The sequence below is a fragment of the Anser brachyrhynchus genome (assembly GCF_964034855.1).
Source record: "Anser brachyrhynchus genome assembly, chromosome: 28".
Lineage (NCBI taxonomy): Eukaryota > Metazoa > Chordata > Aves > Anseriformes > Anatidae > Anser > Anser brachyrhynchus.
The window spans coordinates 43,104-58,083 of record NC_137721.1 but is presented as its reverse complement, the minus strand read 5'-3'; the positions used below and the strand labels follow the sequence as shown (position 1 = coordinate 58,083).

Below are 14,980 nucleotides of genomic sequence, written 5' to 3'. Positions count from 1 at the left end.
GGGTTTTCATTTCCGCTACTGCGCACTGGGGGTGCCGGGTGCGGGGGGGGGGGCGGTAAGGGGCGGGTGGGCGACACTGGGGGGTCTGGGAGTTGGGGGGGCACTGGAGTGGGCACTGAGGGGGCTGGGGGCTGGGGAAGGGGGATTAGGGGGTCTGAGAGGCAGGGAGGGCACTGGAGTGGGACACTGAGGGGGCTGGGGGCTGGGGGGGGGGCACTGAAGGGGGGCGCTGAGGGGTCTGTGGGGCAGGGGAGGGGGGTTTGGGGTCCCTGTGGGGCAGGGCCTGCCTCTGACCTTTCCAGCAGCGCCCTGCCCAAATTTTGGTGCTAAGCCCGCCGCCCGCTGCCCGCCCCTTGTCGTTCACCTTGCCCCCTACGTTTGTTGGAGGGGGAAGCGAGCCCGGGGGGGAAAATGGCTAAACCCCCCCCCAGGAAAGCTCCGTTTCCCTTGCGTGTTAACCCTCCCCTGATGTTTAATTGAACCTCGCGGTGGCTGTGCAGGGGGCAGGAGGGGAGCAGGACCCTTGGGGCCGTGAGGAGGGGTCGCACGTAGCTTGCCCTCGAGGTGGGGGGGGTCTCCGGGGGCGTTGCCGGGAGGGAAAACGTTGCTTTTTCCTGCCCTGCCTGCCGCCCTGGGCCGTCGCTGTGCTCCTCAGGTGGTATTTGAGGGGTCCCGGGGTCACTGCTCCCTGCTCACAGACATCCCTCACTGATACCGCTGCCAAGTCCGAGCTGCTCGTGCTCCGCTGCAGGCGTGTGGTCTCGTCCACTTGTCCCCTTCGCATTCTCCTTGCCGTGAAGTCACCGATGTCTCTTTTTCCTCTTGCTTCTAGGCGAAGCTCCTGCCCCTCAGAAGCTTTGCCTTTCTTGTTTATTTTTACCGAGAGGTCCTGGAGGCACCTCCAGAAGCAGCTGTAGGGCGGACAGTCAGGAAAATACCTTCACAAATAAATCCTTCAAATTCAATAACTTCACAAATGAACCCGTCGGTGAAATAAGAGGCAGAGTGAGCGCAGGGGGACGCGTGGAGGGCAGCAGCTGCTCTGCCCGGTGCCCTGCATGAGGTGAGCAGGGCTTGGTTTGGCCCCGAGCTTTGGGCAGGGGCTCTGCGGCATTTCGGTGCCCTTGCCAGGCTCCGCAGCACCAGGGGTCGGACCCCCCTCGGGAGGGCAGTGGTGGCAGCCGAGAATTTGGTGTTGGTGGAGAGCAATCCAAGGCCATGCCGGAGCGAACACTGCGCCTTTGTTACCCGAACAATGTTTCCACGCCGGGATTCCTCACCCCCTCGCCCCAACCTTCGCCGCCACCGGCCGCGGCCTTTGTTTTGTGGCAGGACTCAGGGGACGGGCGCCGCTCGATGCCCAAAGACCACACTCCGAAGGGTGCCAGCGAGCAGGGCTGGGGGCTTTTTGCTGGCGGGTCTGGCTGGCGCAGCCCGCTGCGACGTGCCCAGCAGCAGGGTTTTCCTCCTGAGGCCGAGAGGTAAGGCTGCTCCTGCTGCAGGACGGTTTCTGCCTGGCTTGGCAGCACCAGGGAGGGGTGAAGGTGGGTGACGTCTCTCCCCGAGCTCCGCTCTGGGCTTTTTGAAGGCAGACCGGGCTGGTCGTGCTGGGAGGCTGGCGTAAATGGTGGCGTTGTCCATGCGGGATCTCTAACGGCATCGCTCTCTGAGCCTCGGGTCGTGCTGGCACTGGGAGCGCTGCTCTCAGGTGTGCCTGGTGCTGGTGTATCGCGGGGCTCTGGAGCTGGAGCTGCGATCCAGCCCCGTGGCATCTGCCGGGGCGAGGACACCCCGCACCCTGCCGGCCAGGCACCGGCTCCAGAAAGCCCTCGGAAATACCTGCGGCGATCTCACATTTCGGTGCCCGGGGTCCTCCTGGCCTGCGGAGCCTCCGCGTGTCCGTGGGCTCGGCTCAGGTGCTGGAAAACAAGGAGCCGAAACGGCCGCGGGGCTCCCGTGCGCCCCAAAACCTGCACGTGAGCTGGGAAAAGGCTGTTCCTGCCCTGCAGCCCGCGCCCGCAGCCAGAGCTGCCTCGGGAAGACCCGAGGGAGCCCAGCGGCTGCGCTTTCTGTCCCCAGGTGCGTGTCACCTCCTGGCACCGCTCCCCGGCGTGCTGCGCAAAGGTCCCAGTGCCACCCGAGGGTGTAAAACAAGCGCCCTCCCTGCTCCGATCTGCAGCCCGAGGGATATCGGAGAGGGGTCGGTGCCAAGGGGCAGGCTGAGCGCGGAGAGGGGCCCCGGGATGTGCCCGCGCCACGCTCGGGGGGGGCTTTTTTCTTTGGGTTTTTTCCTGCTGAGCTGGCGCTCTGTGCCCCAGCAGCTCCGGGACGGCGCGGACAGAGGCTGCGTGAGCTTTCCGAGCCTCCCGGCCGCTTCTGGCAGACGGGGATTAAACACGCCAGGGCGTTCATGGCTCACGGGTGCCTCTGGAGCAGAGGCAGTTTGTTCCGTCCACGGCTGCGCCGTTTTCCGGGGAATTCCAGCCCTCCCGGGTCCCGCGGGGCAGGGTTTGCCCAAGGGGTCCGGCACCGAGGGACAGCGCGGTGCCGGCGGGGGACGGAGGGCGGTGGGGAGCAGAGGGCGGCGTGGGCAGCGCGGCGTCGCCGCGGGCCTGAGTCACCCTACAAACGAGCTGCCTCCGCCCGCTTATCGCACCCGTGGGTGCCCTGCTCCGCACCCCGAGCCTCCAGCTCAGCCCGGAGCTGGCGGCGCCTTGGGCAGGGCCGGAGAGCCTCGCGGTGCCCAGGGTGGTCCTCGGTGCCCAGGGGAGGGGGGATAAAAGCTTTGGAGGATGGGGAAACTGAGGCACGGGGCGTCGCTCCTCGCCAGGCGCTCTGCCTCGGGGTTGCCCCGCTCCTGCCCGTGGTACAACCCCTCTGCGGTAACTCCCAGCCCCGTGCGCCCCCAGCTCCCGCGGGAAGGACCCTGGGAGCCCCAAAGGAGCAGCCCGGACCCCTGGAGGGCCCCCAAGGCTGCTCCCGGCCCTCGAAAACCGATGGAGCGGGAGGGCAGCTCTGTGGCGAGGGCACCCGCAGCCCCGCGCTGAGCCACGGCACGTGGCTGAGAGAGGGGAGGAACGGGAAGCGGAGCCAAACTCGGGGGGGTGCCCCCTGGGAATCCGGGTGCTCCACCGCCGGGCCGCGGAGTATCCGCAGCGGTGCAGGGCAAAGGGTTAACAGGCAAAAGGAGCTGATTTGCCAAGTGGTTCCTGGTTTATTCAGTGTGCGAAAGAGGCAGGGACAGGGGAGGGGAGCGCCGGGTGGGGAGCTGGGAGCAGGGCTGGTACCCGCCCGGCATCGCCCACCGCCACCACCGGGTCCCATGGGGCCACCCCACGGCACCGCCGACAGGTACGTCCCCAGCAGCCCGGGGGGAGCCCCGGGGGGGAAACCGGAGCCGGGGGTGGCACAGGGGCCACCAAACCCCCCTCCTGGGCCCTGTGGCACCCACCCAGCCTCCTGCCACCGGTCCCCTTTGTCCTCCCAGCCCCGTGCTGGTGCCTTCTCTGCTCTTCGCCCCGTGCCACGGCTGCACCCATGGGAGCGCAGGGACAGGACCCCTGGGTCCCCGCTGCCAGAGCCCCCCCCCGTGGTGCCAGCAGGGTTTGATGCAAAGCTCGATGTCGGGACCTTCGAGCCTGCTGCCTGTCCCTCCGGTCCTCAGTTTCCCTGTCCCGCAGCGGTGGCCGGCGCGAGCGTCCCCCAGGCACCCCGAAACAAGGCGCTGGTGGTCGGCGGTCACCGGTGTCAGGGAACGCAGCTCTTCCCGGAGAGAAATCCGCGTTGGTGCCCGTGTCCTTCACCCTCGGGTCCTCAGCCGAGGACGAGCTCCTCTGTGTCCTCGGGGTGGGGATTTGGGGCTGGAGCAGCCGTTGGGAGCAAGCTGGCTTCTTGCTTCCTCCCCTGGGAGCTGTGCCTGTGACCTGGCCCTGGCTGGGTCCAAAGTGCTGGGGGAGATGCCTCGAGGCGCAGACTGGGTGCGCTGTGGCGCGGGATTCCCTCCAGCCCCGCTGGCACTCGAGGCATCCGGGGACACTTCTTGTCCCCAGCACCCCGGGGACGGAGGAGCCGGTTGCGTGCCCAGCCCGGCCGCGTGCCCCGCTGCGACGAGCACCGAGCCGAGGGGCTGGGCGGGGGCAGCCCCCCGAAGCCCCCGTCCCCGATGGGGCAGAGCCTGGACCACTGCCCCGAGGAGCCGACCTCTCGCCGGCGCATCCCGGCACCGAGCAGTAACGGCGCCGTGCCGGTGAGAGGCTGCCCACGGTGTCCCCGTGCCGACGGGGCGCACGTGGGGCTGGTCGGGTTCCCGGTGGTGCAAGCGGTGGCAGCCGATGCCCGAGGGTTGCTCTCAGGGGTGGGATTTCATCCCGTGTCTCCATCGCTTCGGGGGACGCTGCGAGGCTGCGAGGCTCCTTCGGGCTCCTGCCGGCCCCTGCGCAGGAGGCTGGGCTCGCGCTGCGAGGTCCCCGGCTGCTTTGTCGCGCTAAAGCAAGAAGTTCTGGGACCTTCTGGGCGCTTTTCTGGGCACCGACAGCTTCACAAAACCCGCCAGGCCGTAAATCACCAGGTGGCCTCTGGGTCGAGCCCTGCTCACCGGTGGCAGAAGTGCCAGCAGCGCCGGCCCCCAGCAGGTCCCTCTCGGGACGTGCCCTCGCCGCGGGTGCTGGGGACACTCGCCCCATCCCAGGCTCAGCCTTACACGGGGTGCCTCTGCTAATTGCCGTGTTAATTGCCAGCTGCGGGCACAGCTCGGCAGTGCTCCGGCTCTGCCTGTTCTCGCCACGAGGCTGCGCCAGGAGCAGAGCCCAGGAGCAGCAGTCCTTCGCTATTTCTTGATTCTTCTGTATTTATCAAAGCCGCCCGCTCGGTCAGGTCCTGTCCTGGGCAGACCACGGGGCAGGTAACGGGCAGACACGGAGGGAAGTTTTTTTATCAGCTGACGGCGCTGGGAATGGAAAAACAGGAAAGCGCCTGAGCTCATCCCATTTCCCTGCCTGGCCCAAGCGGGGCTGGCTGGGGGCAGAGCTGCCTGCGGGGCCGGGGCGCAGCGGGGTGAGTCGGGGCTGGGGGCAGTCGTGCAGCCTGGGACCACCCCGGGCCCCCCCATGCCTGTTGCTGTTGGGGTTTTGGGGACCTGGGCAGGGGTGGGTGGCAGGGGCTGGAGCGCTGGGCTTGGGGTGCTGGGCTTGGGGTGCTTATAGGGTTTGCAGCCCGGGGGCTGCCCGCACCCAGCTAAAGGGAGCAGGAGAAGGGATTTTTGTTTAATGGGGTGTGACGTGGGCTAAATGGGCACTGGAGGGGCCAGGCGTAGCAGGGAGCTGGTTTTGGGGGCTGAAAGCTGCTCCCCACCGTGGCCTCTCCTTAAGGGCTGCTCAGCGTGGGCAGCCCGTGGGGTTTTTGGGGTGCCGCAGGGCTCGGCGGCACGGCACAGCCTCCCCGTGGGGCATGGCCAGGGCTTTGTTCCCCCACGGACCGGGCTCCGCGTGCGCAGAACCCGAGGGAAGGAGCGTGTGAGCAGGGCTGCGCGGCTCTGCCTCGGCAGCGGGAGGGTTTGCTCAGGTTTGGGGCACTGAAGGGCCAAAAACCTCCCCGGGGACCCAGCCGATGCCGTGCCCGGTGCCGACGGCTCCGTGACCGTAATGGCAGCAGCACCGCGGGTCCCATCCTGCTGCTGTCCTGGGACCAGCCCCGGCAAACGCAGGGACTGGGTGCTGGAGGTGAATCCCCGTCCCCAAGCACCTGCAAAGCCCCTGAGCGCCTCCTCCCCGGGGAAACAGCTCCCAGGGGAGGCGCTGAGCCCTGCAGCGGTGAAATTTGGGGGGTTTTGAGCCGCAGCAAAGCGTGCGGGTGCACGGGCTGCATCCTGCGGTGGCTGCCAGTGTGGGGGGGGACAACGGCTCGGCCCCCCCGAGCTGAGCCGTGGTGGAGAGGAGCTGCTCTCGTCCCAGCCAAATTCCTGGGCGCTTAATGAGTAACCGGCAGCGAGGCGCGCGGCTGCGCCCGGCCTCAGGAGGGTGGTTCTGGCGGCTTCTGCGAGCCAGGGCAAACACAGCCGGGGGCCGTCCAGGGGCACCCGCGCAGCCCCCGGCCGTGTTCGTGCAGGGCTGGGGGCCGGGGGGGGGGGGAGGGGATGGGAGCCCTCCACATCGCTCTGCGGGCTCGGGGGCCCCGCATGGTGCTTGGGGCTTGGCAAGGTCAGCGCGGGGGGATGCGGCCGGGACGGGCAGCTCCTCTTTATGGCCACCATCAGCTTTACGGTCTGCTTGGAGCTGTAGGAGAGGCTGTAAAAGCAGCCTGCGGGGGTGCTTGTGGGGTTGGAGGGGCCTGATGGGGTCTGCAGAGCTCAGCTGGGACCACCCCAAGCCTGCCCCATGCCCCCTGCCGGGGCCGAGCCGGCCGCATCCATCCCTGATGCCTCCGCTCCTCTGTCCCGCAGCGCCCGGCCCCGGCCCTGAGCGCGGCATGGACGGCCCCGACATCTTCCTGGGCCCCTGCGAAGGAGCCCTCTGCGGGGTCCCAGGCCAGAAGCGCCGCTGCATGTCGGCCCTGGAGCCCGTCACTTTGCCCAGCCCCAGATCCGAGGCCAGCTGGGAAGAGGAGGAGGAGGAAGACGAGGATGAAGACCGGTTCCGGGGGGTGCCTCTGCGGCGAGCGTGTGCCCTGCGGACCTCGATGCGCAGCCGGGACCCCTTCCGCCGGCACAGCTGGGAGCCGGGCAAGGAGCTGCGCGGGGTCCCCGGCTACGACCAGCTCAGGTAGCGGTGCCCCCACCCCGTGTCCCCACGCCAGCCCCTGCACCCCACGCTCTGGTGGTCAGGATCCTCCGCGCAGCACCCCCGGCACACCCCCTGCCCCGACACGGCACCGAGCAAGGCTCGCCCCACGGATATGGGGCTGCCGTGGGGCTCAGGGCACCGATGGCGCGGCTGCCCCGGTTCGGTGCCCCCCACCCCGGGGTGCCACAGCTCAGGGTACCCCTCTCCCCGCCACAGCGTGAGCCTCAAGGGGCTGAGCCCCGACGACATCGACTCCAGCACGGAGCAGCTGGACGGGCTGGGGAGGCGCCGGCGGGACCCCCGGCGAGCCCCCCTCGTCCACAGCACCGAGTCCCTGCTGTCCCTGGACGAGGAGGATGAGGCCGATCTGCAGCGGGCGCAGGTAGGAGATGCTGCTCCTCTTCCTCCTCCTCCTGCCACCCCGGGGTGCAGCACCCGCCTCCCCCTGCAGCCGGCGGCGCAGGGCTGAGGGCAGGGGACCCCAGGAACCACGGTGGATGGAGACAGCCCAGCAGAGCCCCCGCCCTGGGTGCCTTCGCCATCATCCCAGGGCTGGGCTGCGTTATTCTCCGGGGGGAACTTCATTCTGGGGAGGGGGAAATTAAAGGTCCGTGAGCCCGGGGACCGCCCAGCGCATGGGGACCCTGCTGGCCCTACAGAGGGCAGCCACCGCCCTGCGCCCAGGGACTGTGGCAGGGACAGGGGCCGGTGATCCCGGTGGTCCCAGTGATCCTGGTGGTCCTGGTGGTGCCAACCCCATGCCTGCTGGCAGGAGGACGCGCGGAGGCTGCAGGTGTGCCGGGCCAGGAGCGCTGGCGGCTGCGCCCTCGCCAAATCCGCGTCCCTCGGCGTCATCGACAGCTTCCCCGCGGCAGTGGGTGAGTGGCAGCGCCCGCGACCCCCCCGGGGACGGGTGGAGGTGTGGGGGCAACGGGACCCGGGCCCATCCCAGCCCCTCCTTTAATTCGGGCCCCGTCTCTTTGCCCTTGCAGAAATTTCCCCCTTCGCCTCCCAGCAGAGCCTGGCCAACGGGTGAGTGTGGGGGCACGAGGGGGCTGCGGTGGGTGCGGGTGATGTCCCCCAGCACCCGGCCCCGATTTTGGGGCGCGAAGGCGGCCCCCCCCCAAAGCGGCACCGATCCTGCACCCTGCCGGGCTAACGGCCAGTGGGGTCCTGGCACACATCACGGGGGGCACCGGGAGCAGACCCCCCCAGGCCGGTGGGGACGGTGCCCCCCCAGCGCTGTCCCCACCCTGCCTTGAGGCGCTTTGTGCCCGTGGGGCCCCGCGGCCCCAGCGCCTGTCACAGCCCATTCCCGTCCTCATTAGGGCAGCACGCCGGGGGGGTCAGGGCACTGGGGCTGGCGGGGAGCCACGCGGGGACGGGGACAGGGACGGGGACGGGGACGGGGACAGGGATGGGAGGTCAGCTGGGGAGCAGGGGGGTGCGGAGCCTCCCCCCGACCCTGCTGGTTTCGGAGGGGGCATCTCGCCCTCCGCCAAGCGTGGACGGGACCGAGGTTGGCTTTGCTGTGGGAAACGCACAAAGGGGCCGCGTTGGTCACCCCAGAACCTTGGGGACGTGCCCGTAGCCATGGTGCTGCCCCATCCGAACCTCGTGGGGCAGGCGACGCTGCGGCGTGGCCGAGGAGGGGGCGCAGGCACCGTCCCGCGACGCCACCCCGGGGGTCCCCGCGTTGTCCCCGTGCGGGGCCGGCTCGGCGGGGAGCGAACAGAAGGGCTCTGTGCCGGGCCCAGCTGCAGCGGAGCAGCCACCCCGGAGAAGCCGGGGGGCCGCGGCGGCTCGGCTCGCTCCTCCCTACTTCCTGGCCCGCGGACGCCCGGGGACAGAGGGGGATTGTGCGGCTGATCCTGCTCCTCCTGCAGCTTCGGCACCGGGAGCTGCGGGCAGCTGGCGGCCTCGGGCGAGCCGGGGAGCCGGGAAGAGAGCCCCCTGGGCCGAACCCTCAGCTTCATCAGGAGGATGACGGGGAAGACGAAGGTAGGGGGGAGGAGGTGAAGGGGGGGGCGGGAGGGTGGAGTATGCGTGGCCGGGACCCCTCGAGCCAGGCACTTGAGGCCGCGGGGCAGCGGGGGGGCACGGGGCGCTCCCCAAAATGCTGAGTCGGGGTCGGGGGTGGGATGGGGGCTCGCTCCGGGCTCTGCAGCTGTGGCGCTGGCCGCTGCCCTTTGGGGATGCCGTGCCTCAGTTTCCCCTTTCTGCTTGATGTCATCCTTGGCTGCTTTCCGGGGTTTGGGGTCCGGAGAGGGGAAAAGCTCCGTGTACGCCCAGCGCAGTGCCTGGGCAAGTCCTGGGGTGCTCGCTCTGTCCCCCCAAGGACCCCTCCAGCTCTTGGTGGGCATCTCGGACATTTCCCCTTCCCCAAAACCCAGCGGGAGGTGAAACAGGAGCGGGGCTGCGCTCGTGGAGCTGCGCCAGCGGGGCAGGTACCGGCTCCTGCCCGGGCACCAGGGATGCGGTTTCGGTGCCTGTGCCATCGCCCCCATCCTGGCCGCCCCCGATGTCCCCAGGGGCCGGCTGGCACCGCCGCCGTGCCGCTGGGCGCGATGGTGACGGGGGACATTGAGGGCCGTGGGTGTGCCCGCAGCACCGCTGCGCCCATGGGCGCAGGGGGGGCCGGTGCGAAGCCGCTCGCCCCTCGCAGCAGCCCGGGCTGCCGGTGGCATCGGCTGCTCCTCGTCCCGGTGTGCCGGGGACACTTCGGTGGCCCGGGGCCGTGCTCTGTGGGCACCCTGGGCGCGCTGCGGGCGGCGGGGCTGGGCCCACGCAGCGGCCGAGGAAATGAGGCTTTTCCTGGTGGCGGGCGCTTGTTTGCGCACCGAGCTCACCGCCCGCGCGCCCTCCCTCGGGCTCCTCCGCTGCATCCGAGCGGTTTCCTGCAGCCGCTCATCCATCTGGGCCGGTTTTTTCCCACTGCTTTCCAGTAAATCTCCACGAACAGCGACCGGGAGGGTGCAGGGCCCTGGCGGGACCCCCCCCCGTGCCTCAGTTTCCCCATTCCCACCCGTAGCAGCAGCGACGGGATCCTAGATCCGTGGTTGAGGCGCCCCGGGGGGGCACGCAGGAGCCTCCCTGCGCCCCTTCTGCTGGAGCTGCTTTTTGGGGGAGGTGTCCCCAGCCCCTGGGGCCGGGAGCTCGAGGGAAACTGAGGCACGGCACTGCACGCAGCACCCGGGGGGCGCCGATGGCTTTTCGCTCTCCTCCCCAACCCTTCTGGGGCCGAACCCCACCCGGTCCCCAGAGGCGCGGGGCTTTGCCGTGACGCGAGGCCGTTAATCCTGCTGTCCCCCCCAGCCCCCCCGGGCAGAGGATTAGCAGCCAGCTGTGAACATCACCGGGGGGGCCCGGCCGTCCCCACGCTGGCAGCCACCCGAATCCCCCCTCCTCGGCTCCCTGCGCCCCCCAAACCCCGCAGCCGTCCCCGTTCCGCCCCGCTCGGCAGCTGGCCGCGACGCCGCAAGCGGTTTGAAATCGGCGTTCGGGATTTTTTTTTCTTATTTTTTTTTTAAGTTTTATTTTTGGCAGGGAGGGGAGAAAAGGGGCCGCGGCCGCTCGCGCCGGCCTGGCCGAGTTTTGTTGTGAAAGCGCCGCTGCGAGCGGGGAGGGGACGGGGCCGGAGCCCTTCGCGCAGCGATTGCATCAGGCGCTGCACCAGGAGCGGGGCCAAGCTCCCCCCACACACACACACAGATCGCTCCCCAAACCCCCCCCCAAAAGGGCTGCCGGTGCCCTTACACCCCCCCAGCCTGCTCCTAAGGGACTTTCCCAGCAGGTGGATGGGAAGCCCTGGCTTTCCCAGAAGGGGAAGGTGAGGCTCGGCAAAGGGAAGGGGTTTGGTGGCGCTTTGGCACCGGTCCCGCTGCCTTTGGGGGCACGTCCCTGCCTGGGGGGGTGACACGTCCCTGCCTGGGGGGGTGACATCCCCACCAGCCGCTTGCATGACCCAGGGTGATGGAGATGCAGCGGGGGTGCGAGGCAGAGCCACCCCCAGGGGGACAGCGGGGACATCGCAGGTGTCGGGGTTGCGTTTGGGAGCGGGCAGAGCCCCTCCGCCTCCTGCGTGCCCCCACGGGGACAAAGGGAAACGCAGGGGGCTTTGTCCCAGCCCCCCTGCCACCCCCCCCGTGCTGGGGCTGGTGGCAGTGGGCGCTGCGGGGTGTCCCCCTGGGTCACTGCAGCAGGGGGGTGCTGGTGGCCGAGGGGGGGGGACAAAATCAGGTGGCGGCGACGGAGCCGCTGCTGTGGCCGCAGGGGGACAGGGGTCCCTCGGGACACCACGGGGACAGGAGGGGGGGGCTCCACAGGACGTCGGTGCCACCGTTAAGGGGAAAATCTGAAAGAGGGGACCCCGAGGGGTCCCCGTGCGGCACCCGGGGGTCGGCCGGAGGGGGCCACTCGGGGTTTGGGGAAGCCGGGTGCGGGTCGGGCCGCGGCCGTCGAGAGCGGCGAGGCGGCGGAGGGGAGGGACGGCGCTGAGCTATTTCAGGAAGGAAAAATAATCAGGCGCCGGGGCCGGGCTCGCCGCTGCCCGCGGGCCTGGCTCTGCCTCTTGCCGCGGAGCTGCAGCCATGTACGGCCGTCCTGCCGCGAGGGTGAGGCACGGTGGGGGGCTCGGGGCGGCGGGGGGCTCGGGGCGGCTCCGGGGACCCGACGGTTTCCCGATAGGAAAGCCCCCGACGCCATGGGGCCGGATCCGGCTGGTGGTGATGGTTTGGGGGGCACGGCGATGGCTGGGGGGCACGGCGATGGCTGGGGGGCACGGCGATGGCTGGGGGGCACGGCAAGGGGTGGCCCCCCTCTGGAGCAGGACCACGCAGCTGCGATGCCACGGGGGCTTCGTCCCCGCTGCGGCGATGCCCGGCTGTGGTTTCGGCGAGGGGATGGTGGCGACCTCGCTGGGGACCCCGTGGTTACAGGGGGGGTCCCCGCTCTGCCACCCCATCTCCCCCCTTCCTGGCTCCTTTACGGCTCCGTCCCGCTCGGCCGCCGCTTCCCCCTCGCCACGCGGGGCCCTCTCCCCCCACGTGATGCTCGCGGCGCCGCGGGGCTTTCCAGCGCCCGGATCCGGCCTGGCTGCACCGGGACGGGGCGGGGGGGGGGGGAGTTTGGGGGTGCTGAGCCCTCCCATGCACCATCGGAGCCTCCCCACCGGCCACATCCTGCCCTGTTGGGGAGATGAGGGGAAGCCCGGTGCTCCCCTGGGTAGCCGGCCGCCCCTTCGCCGTTTCCTTCCGTCGGTTTTCGGGGCTCCGTAGGGGAGGCGCGGTGCGGAGGCCGGGGCTGAGGCAGGGTCCGGACGGAGGCCAGCTCCGCGCACCGCGGGGACGGGGTGAAAGCAGGCTGAGATTTGGGGAATTTGCCAGCAAACGCCAGCACGAACGCCGCCGCCCCGACGCTGCCCGGGGGGGGGAAGCAGAAGCAGGCTCCGGCCGGAGGGCTTTGCCCTGGAGGAGGAAATGAGAAAATCGGAACCGGGCTGGAGGTTAAAGGAGGCCCGCGGCCTCCCCACGCCCGGGTGCTTTTTGGCGGCACGAGGCTCGGGTGGCCTCACCGCCGCCTGGCGCGGGTTTTGTGCTGCTCCCCGGCGAGGAGATTTCATCCGAGCCCGGCCTTGGCAGCAGGAGGCTGCCGGGAGCGAGCCCGCCCGGGGGGAAACGTCCGCAGCTGCCTCGACAAAGCGCTGAAGGACGGGGCGGTTAATTACCAGAGCGGTTAATTAAGAGCGAGGCCGTCACTCGCCGTCCAGGAGCGCTGAAGTTTGGGCTCCGTTTCCCAGCGGCGGCCGCCCCGCTCCACCTCCCAGCTCCTCTGCCCTGGCCGCCGGCAGGGAGCAGGATGCGGCCGGGTTCGCTCCCTGCAGGCATCGCCCCCCGGAACTCAGGACCAGGATTCGGGAGCAGGCGCGGCCCTGGGGAAGCTTTTCCCCCGCTGCGAGGCCGTCGCACGGGGCCAGGCGGCCCCTCGGCCTCGGGAAACAATCCCCCTCTGTTGGTGCCGCGGAGGAAACCCCTGTTTACATGGCCTCGCCGTGGGGGAAAGCAAAGCTTTTCTTTGCTCCCTTGCTGGGAACATTTCTGAGCGAGGGCAGCGCGCGGCGGCTCGAGCACAAACGTTTGTCCCCCACGCCCACCCAGGCTCGGAAGGGACGTGGTGGGGGTGGTGGCACCCCCCCGGCTGGCTCCAGCACCGGTGTTTGATATTTTTTTTTGGTTACTGATTAAGCCAAAAGCCGCTGGCGCTGCCTTACGGCTCGAGGCACGGCCTCCGCTCCTCCTGGCGAGCGTCGAGTGCCACCGGCTGGGATGTGCCGGCGAGGGGCCGCTTGTTTGCATGGTGTGCCCCCAGGGGACAGCGGGGGGGGCTGAGTGCCCAAAAATCCTCCGGGAGGATTTTGGAAAGCGGAGGGGCACAAAGTTAACCCGAAACTGCACCAAGTGCCTGGCCAGAGTGAGCAGCGCCCGGTGGAAAGCGCCACCGCTCGCCTGCTTTAACCCCTTGGGGCCGCGGTGCCCGGCACAGCCGAGCATTTTCTGGCCCCACGGGGAGCGTGGCACCGGTCCCCGGCTCCATCTGTGGCTCGGGGCCGTCCCCGTGCCTCCCATCCCGGTGCCTCCCATCCCCGTGCCTCCCATCCCCGTGCCTCCTTCGCCCCGGGAAACGCGGCTGCCTTATCTCCGGGGCAGAGCTGTGCAAATCCCGGGGGAGCTGCACAAATCCCCGGGGAGCTGCACAGATCCCGGCTTCCCCGCGCGGCCAGTTAATGTTCAACCAGGCCGGGAGCTCTGCACCCGCGTCGCCCCTCCGAGGGGGGGACGATTTCCACGGGGATAAAGTGTCCCTGGCGGGCGGCGAGGTCCCGGCAGCGAGCCGGGGTTGGGGGTCTCCAGAGATGCCCCAAACGAGCCCCGTGCCCCCCCCGCCTCCAGGCTCGGCAGCACCCCAGAGCTGCGTCGGGTCAGCTTCTCCCGCTGGGGCCCTTTCTGAAATCGGTGTTTTAAGGGGAAAAAGCAGAATTTCCCCCAAATGTGTCCTCAGTCGGACTTCCTGAACCCTTGGCACCGGAGCGCATCACTGCCCTGTGTGCCAGTGGTGCTTGGCGGGACCCGGCTCCTGCCGAAACCCTGCCGAAAGCCGGGGGGGGGGATGAGATGCATGCCTCGGCCGTGAGCTGGTTTTGGGGCTGTGACTCCCCCCAGAAGTCACGGCCCCAGGAGTGAAGGCGTGGGAGCTGCGCCCCCGGATTTTGGGGCATTTCTCCCTCGGGGAGCGCGCGGCCAGCCTGGCTGGAACCGGGCACCAGGGGCTTCGTCATGGCGTATCGGAACAGACCCACAGGGACCGTTGGGTCCAACACCTGGATTCCCGTAAGACCACCCCAAAACGCTGGGCTCGGTGCCCCCGTGAGCTTTTCCGTCCCACTTTGGGCCCCCAGGCTGAGCCGAAGGCTCCGGCATTGCCCAGCGAGGGCGCGGGACGCAGCGGCTGCAGCCCCCGGAGCTGTGGGACTGCCCGCACGGAGGGCCGGAGCTGGGCAGGGGAAACTGAGGCACGAGAGCTGAGCCCGGCCAAGCCCCGGGGCACCGCTCCGGAGTGACTCCGGGGTGACTCCGCTTAGCACCGCCACCACCTCCTATCCAAGTGCGGGCGCTCCGGGGGACCCCCGGCTCTTAACAAAGACCCCGGGGAGGGGGGGGGGGCTCCACGAGGCCGGCACCGGCGGGGCCCTCCCCGCCGCGGGGCCGCCCCCCGGGAGGGAGGAGCCCGGTGGGGGCCGGAGGTCGCCACCGGGGGGGGGGGCGAGGCCGGGCCGGGCCGGGAGGCTCCCGGCCATGTCCCGCATCGAGGCGCTGGCCCGGGCGAGGAGCGAGCGGAGCAAGGAGGGCGCCGCCAAGGTTTGGGGGGGGGGAGTCCGGGGGGGGTGGGTTTGGGGAAGGGGGCGGGGGGTGGGATTTGGGTTCTCAGCTCAGGTCGGTGCCCCCCCCCCCCCGGCTGGGGGCTCCCGGAGGTTGGCTCTGCCCTTCCCCGCCCAGCTGCGGGGAGGAGGAGGGGGGGGGGGGGGGAAGTTTCGAGCTCCGCTGCTGTGCGCGGGGGGAGCCCAGGAGCCTGCCCGGGTGAGTCGGGTGCTGGGGGGGGGGGCTCCGGGGTGCGGTGCCCGGGGGGGGGTGGGTTTGGGGGGGGGGGGG

At 70.0% G+C, this 14,980-nt stretch overlaps 1 protein-coding gene across 6 annotated transcripts in view; it reads left to right on the top strand.

Moving 5' to 3' along the window:
* The first annotated feature begins 243 nt into the window (after window positions 1–243).
* The window catches only part of ARHGEF2 (Rho/Rac guanine nucleotide exchange factor 2), a 28,799-nt gene continuing 14,062 nt past the window's right edge, over window positions 244–14,980 (top strand). Inside the window, exons 1-7 of one of the 6 annotated variants that reach the window (XM_080570485.1) lie at window positions 244–1,063; window positions 1,333–1,481; window positions 6,437–6,755; window positions 6,993–7,158; window positions 7,549–7,654; window positions 7,769–7,808; window positions 8,663–8,777. In XM_080570485.1, the coding sequence (XP_080426611.1) occupies window positions 1,059–1,063; window positions 1,333–1,481; window positions 6,437–6,755; window positions 6,993–7,158; window positions 7,549–7,654; window positions 7,769–7,808; window positions 8,663–8,777 (900 nt within the window). In that variant the 5' untranslated portion in view covers window positions 244–1,058. Of the gene's footprint in view, window positions 3,352–6,225; window positions 6,756–6,992; window positions 7,159–7,548; window positions 7,655–7,768; window positions 7,809–8,662; window positions 8,778–11,246; window positions 11,390–14,546; window positions 14,690–14,848; window positions 14,909–14,980 lie in introns of those variants that run through there. The other 5 variants (XM_080570486.1, XM_080570484.1, XM_080570489.1 and 2 more) reach the window with 5 other exon arrangements.